This window comes from Erythranthe guttata, chromosome 10 (genome assembly GCF_056151865.1).
Source record: "Erythranthe guttata isolate IM_541 chromosome 10, IM_541, whole genome shotgun sequence".
NCBI lineage: Eukaryota > Viridiplantae > Streptophyta > Magnoliopsida > Lamiales > Phrymaceae > Erythranthe > Erythranthe guttata.
This window is the reverse complement of record NC_142542.1, coordinates 7919974-7925874: the sequence shown is the minus strand read 5'-3', so window position 1 is coordinate 7925874 and position 5901 is coordinate 7919974. Positions and strand designations below refer to the sequence as shown.

Genomic DNA, 5901 nt, shown 5'->3' with positions numbered 1-5901 from the left:
ACTAATTTAAGAGCTTGTGTTGAACTACAAATGAGATTGAACAAAAATAGCACAATTGATAAAGAATTACAAGAACAAATTAAAAGCAATACAAAACATTGGAAGCATGTTATGTTGAGAATAATTGCCGTTGTTAAATGTCTTGCTACGCATAATTTGGCATTTCGTGGTACACATGAAAAAATTTACGAAGATGGCAATGGCAATTTTTTGGGCATACTTGAAATGATTGCGGAATTTGATCCTATAATGCAAGAACATTTTCGACTAATTCGAGAAAAAAAATTCATTATCATTTTCTTAGTCATAAGATTCAAAATGAGTTGATGTGTTGCTTAGCCTCAAAAGTCAAAGAAGCAATAATTAAAAAAATTAAAGAGGCAAAGTAGTTTTCGGTAATTCTTGATTGTACACCAGATGCAAGTCACAAAGAACAAATGACTCTTATAATAAGATGTGTAGACATGTCAAATTCTCCAATTAAAATTGAAGAATATTTTTTAGAGTTTTTGAATGTTGAAGATACAACTGGTTTGGGACTTTTCAATGAATTGCAAGTTATTTTACAATCTTTAGAACTTGATATTGATAATGTGAGGGGGCAAGGCTATGATAACGGCTCTAATATGAAAGGTAAACATCAAGGTGTGCAAAAAAGATTGCTTGATATTAATTCTAGAGCATTTTATATGCCATGTGGGTCTCATTGTCTCAATTTAGTTGTTTGTGATATGGCAAATTCTTGTGTTAGAGCAAAATCATTTTTTGGAGCATGTCAATGCATATACAACGTATTTGCTAATTCTACAAAGAGATGGAATGTTTTGCTTGAGTATGTTGATGAATTAACTTTGAAATCACTGTCTACAACAAGATGGGAAAGTCACATTGAATCTGTAAAAGCAATAAAAACTCAAGCCTCTAAAATTAGAGAAGCTTTGTTTAAGTTGGTAGAAATCAGTGAGGATGCGAAATTAAGTAGAGATGCCGAAACTTTAGCATCCGGTGAACTTTCAAGTTTTGAATTTATTTTAAGTTTGGTGATTTGGCATGATATTTTGCATAAAATTAACTTAGTCAGCAAAAAATTACAATCCGAGGACATGCGTCTTGACATTGCTGTAAAACAATTGGCCGGACTTCTTTCATTTTTTGAATTATATAGAGAAAACGGGTTTGCTTCTGCCATAATTGAGGCAAAAAACATAGCTTACGAACTAGAAGTTGAACCTCTTTTTCATGAGAAACGTAAAATATGTAGAAAAAGAAACTTCGATGAGGTTTCTAATAATGAAAGAGAAAATCAATCTGCCGAAGAATCTTTTAGAATTGATTATTTTCTTTTTATTGTAGATATTGCTATAGGTCAATTGAAGAGCAGGTTTGAACAATTGCAATACTTTGAATCTATATTTGGTTTCTTATTTGATGTTACGAAATTGATTTCATTGGATGATGGTGATTTGATGAATGCTTGTGTGAAACTTGAAAATGCTTTGAAACATGGTGATGCTTCTGATATTGATGCAAAATGTTTATGTTCAGAATTAGAAGTGTTACGAGTGATGTTACCAAATGAATCATATGATAGAAGTAAGTCATGGGCCGCTATTCAAATATTAGAGTTTGTAAAAAAGATGGATATGTTTCCGCACGTCATGATTGCTTATAGAATATTGTTAACGATACCCGTAACTGTAGCATCTGCCGAGAGAAGCTTTTCAAAATTGAAATTATTAAAATCCTACTTGCGTACCACGATGACCCAAAGTAGAATGAATGCGTTAGCAATTTTATCTATTGAAAAAGATATGTTGGAAAATATTCAATATGATGATATCATTGATGATTTTGCCTCTAAATGTGCAACTCGAAGACATCTTCTATGATTCATCTAACTACTGGTTTATTCTTGTAGGTAATTGGCTACTTGAAGGACAAAATGGTGGCTCTTCGGCTATAAAATTTTAGTTTATAGAAGATAAATAGTTAGTAGATGAACCTTTTTTTTTTCTGTTTTTTGTAATGATAAACGATCGGGTACTCTTTTTCGTTAATTTATTTTATTAGGGGCACATTTTGTCGTGTTCGCCCAGGGCATTCAAAACTGCAGGGCCGGCCCTGTTTAGACATATACACTGATCAACAGTGTTTTCCTTAAATCCAAATGAAGTAATGGTATCATTGAATTTTATATACCATTGTCTAGAAGCTTGTTTAAGTCCATATTTGGATTTCCTTAATTTAAAAGCCAAGTGTTCTTTTCCTTGTTTTGCAAATTCTTCAGGTTGGTCCATATAGATATCTTCATCTAAATCTTCATTCAGAAAAGTGGTTTTCACGTCCACTTGGTGCAACTCCAAATCATAATGAGCTACAAGAGCCATAACGATTCTAAGAGAGTCTTTCGTAGATACTGGAGAGAAAGTTTCTCTATTATCAATGCCTTCTTTTTGAGTGAAACCTTTGGCCACTAGTCTGGCTTTAAATCTTTCAATATTGCCCTTAGATTCACGTTTGATCTTGAAGACCCATCTACAACCGACTTTCTTACTGTTCTTAGGCAACCCGACAAATCCTAGACACCGTTATAGTCCATCGATTTCAACTCTTCATTCATAGCATCAATCCATTTACTACATCTTTACTTTTCATGGCTTGTGAATATGAAACTGGATCATTTTGAATACCAATATCAAAATCAGATTCTTGTAGATACACCACATAATCCTCGGATATGGCAGATTTTCTTTCCGTTTAAGATTTTCTCAAAGCTACCGGTTGTGGTGGTTCTACAGTATTGCCATTGATGACATCTTCATGGAATGATGAATGGAGTGGCGAATCATTTGTTTCAACCTCATGTATAGGTTGAAGAGTAACTTTATCTTGAGGAAAATAAGATAGTAAAATATCCACCCTAATCTCCTCAAATTCTACATTTCCTGATTCAACACTTCCACTAACTTCACCATTCTCTAAGAATTTGGCGTTTCCAGTTTCAACTCTCCTCGTAGTATGGTTAGGATAGTAAAATCTATACCCTTTTGACTTTAGTGGATAACCAATAAAATATCCAAAAAAATTTCTAGGTTCCAATTTCTTTTCATTTGGATTGTATATTCTAGCCTCTGGTGGACAACCCCAAACATGTAAATGTCTTAAACTAGGTTTCCTACCAATCCACAACTCGTAGGGAGTTGTTGGGACTGCCTTACTGGGAACCCGGTTTAAGATATACATAGCGGTTTTAAAGGCTTCATTCCAAAGTCAAATGGGTACAATTGAATTATTTAACATACTCATAACCATATCCATAAGAGTATGATTACGACGTTCAGCAACTTCATTCTGCTGTGGTGTTCTAGGCATTGTGTAATGAGCACAAATACCACGTTTTTTTTAAGAATTTAGCAAATGGGCCAGGATTTTGTCCTGACTTATCATATCTACCATAGTATTTCCCACCCCGATCTGATCGTATAACTTTAATTTTTCTATCTAATTGTCTCTCGACTTCCGTAACAAACACCTCAAGGATGTCAACAACTTGAGACTTTTCATGAATTCGATAGAGATAACCATAATGAGATAGATCATCAATGAAGGTGATAAAATACTTTTCTCCACTAAAACATGGAATAGGTAGTGAGCATATTCGTATGGATTAACTCAAGAAGCTCTTTACTTCTCGCGACACCCCTATTATTGTGTTTGGTTTGCTAACCTTAATGCAATCCACACACACTTGAAAATCAGTAAAGTCTAGATTTTCCAAAATTCCAGTTTTTATCAATCTTTTGATTCTTTCCTTGGAGATATGCCCCAAACGTTTATGCCACAAGAATGAAGAATTTTCTTCTTTAGGCTTCGGTTTACGCCAACTTCCGAACGAGTGGCTAATAATGATTGTTAAAACTCATGATTCAAAGATATTTTATATAAACTATCACATAAAATATCGGAACCAATTATTATTGAATTAAACATTAAACTTAGTTTTCCAACAAATTAAAGCTGAATAACCACAAATATACAGTTTTGACAAAGAAATCAAATTCCTAGAAATCGAAGGTACATAAAAAGTATTATCTAGATCCATGTTGTGACCCGTCTCTAATATGAGGCGATATGTTCCAACAAACTCCTCTTTAGATTTGAGTCGGTTCCCCATATAGATGTAGTTTTCACTTTCCTCCGGTTTTCGAGTTGTAAGGAATCCCTGTAATGAATTTGTGATATAATTGTACCACCAGAATCAAGCCACCAAGTGTAAGAGTGAACTTCAATAAGATTTGATTCAAAAGAAATATGAATACATTTATTTTCGAACCAAGCCTTCTATACGTGTCCCTTTTTGTTACAAAAGTAACAGGTGACAACAAAAGCCTTTCCATGACCCTGTCTACTTTCACCAGGTTCATATCTTTTGTTTGGTGCGACTTTCTTCCCACTCTTCACAAATTTCCCTTTCTTCTTCATATTTCCATGAGTTACAGCCAATGCAAAGTGATTTCCTTCTTGCTTTAGTCTCACTTCCTCTTGAATACACATACTAGTCAGCTCATTCAAATTCCACTTGTCTTTTTGAGTATTATAGTGGATTTTGAATGGGCCGAACTTTGATGGAAGTGAGTTAAGAATAAATTACACAAGAAGGACTTTTCCACTTTCATGCCAAGAGCTCTAAGTTTGGCAGTCTTATGTGTCATATTTAGGATGTGTTCCTGAATTCCCTTATCACCACCATATTTCATGGTAGTCAATTCAGCCATGAGTGTCCGTGCTAGCGACTTGTCCGCTGATTTAAAGCGTTCTATAATAGCCACTAACAGTCCGTATCATTGTGAACCACGAGAAGAGATGTCATAATGTTATTAGCAACGGTCATTCTAATAAGCATAAAACTAAGCCTATTGGACTTGGTCCAGGCTTCAATTATGCTAACTTCTTTCTCACTGTCAGTATCCGTTACTTCCCCAGGTTTTTCAGTAAGCAATGCTAGGTCCAAATCCATAACACCCAAGGTGAATTGAATTAGTTCATACCATTCATAGACATTTGACCCACTAAGAGTCTTAATACCAGAAGCATGCGAGTAAAACGAAGTAGGAATAACAACTGAAATAAATTTAGCAAAATATATTAAGGTAAAGATAAAAGGATGATCACATAAGACCTTGAGTCAAATAAAATGAACTATCGATATCACTACAAGTTATCTTTTGGGTGAAATATAGTATACATATTGTTCATTCTATGTTGGTGTAAATAATCTTTTAGAACATCTATGTAGGGTCTAACATAATTTATCTCACTTGTCAATTAGTCATGTTACCTTTAGGTAAACAATTCTAACTGCTAAGTAATATAAATTCTGATACCCTACCCAGTTCATAATTAATTAAAATCGACTATCATTTGAGCTTGTCTCAATTTATTAATAATGACTGCAATTTGAGAATATTATAATTTTTAATATCATCTAAATGATTTAACTTTCATATAATTCTTATATTTATAAGATTTTACTAATCTAGGTCACTTTAGCAATTACAAAATTAATAAATTTCATAAATATAAAATTAATAATATTCTCATTATTTTATTTGAGTGATATAATAATAACACTAACAACACATTTTGCATAAGTCACAAAAGTAATTTACTGCATATAAGATATTAACATAATGCACATTTATGGTTACAGAATTATCCAAATCTCATATGTTCGGTGCACAAAACTGTATAAATGTGTTGTGTAATTATCCTATTATATATCATGACTCTTACCTCCTACTGACACATTTAATTAATCTGCTAATATTCTACTAGGCCGAAAGACGTCAATTACAGTACAGAAGATATTCCCTAATAAACATGCGTCAATTGAACCTCATA

General features: G+C 33.3%; 1 protein-coding gene across 1 annotated transcript; it reads left to right on the top strand.

Moving 5' to 3' along the window:
• The first annotated feature begins 407 nt into the window (after positions 1-407).
• On the top strand, positions 408-2111 carry LOC148767424 (uncharacterized). The gene has a single exon (XM_088824871.1). It carries the CDS (start codon positions 438-440, stop codon positions 1887-1889), a length of 1452 nt encoding a protein of 483 aa, XP_088680997.1. The 5' UTR covers positions 408-437; the 3' UTR covers positions 1890-2111.
• Positions 2112-5901: the final 3790 nt, after the last annotated feature.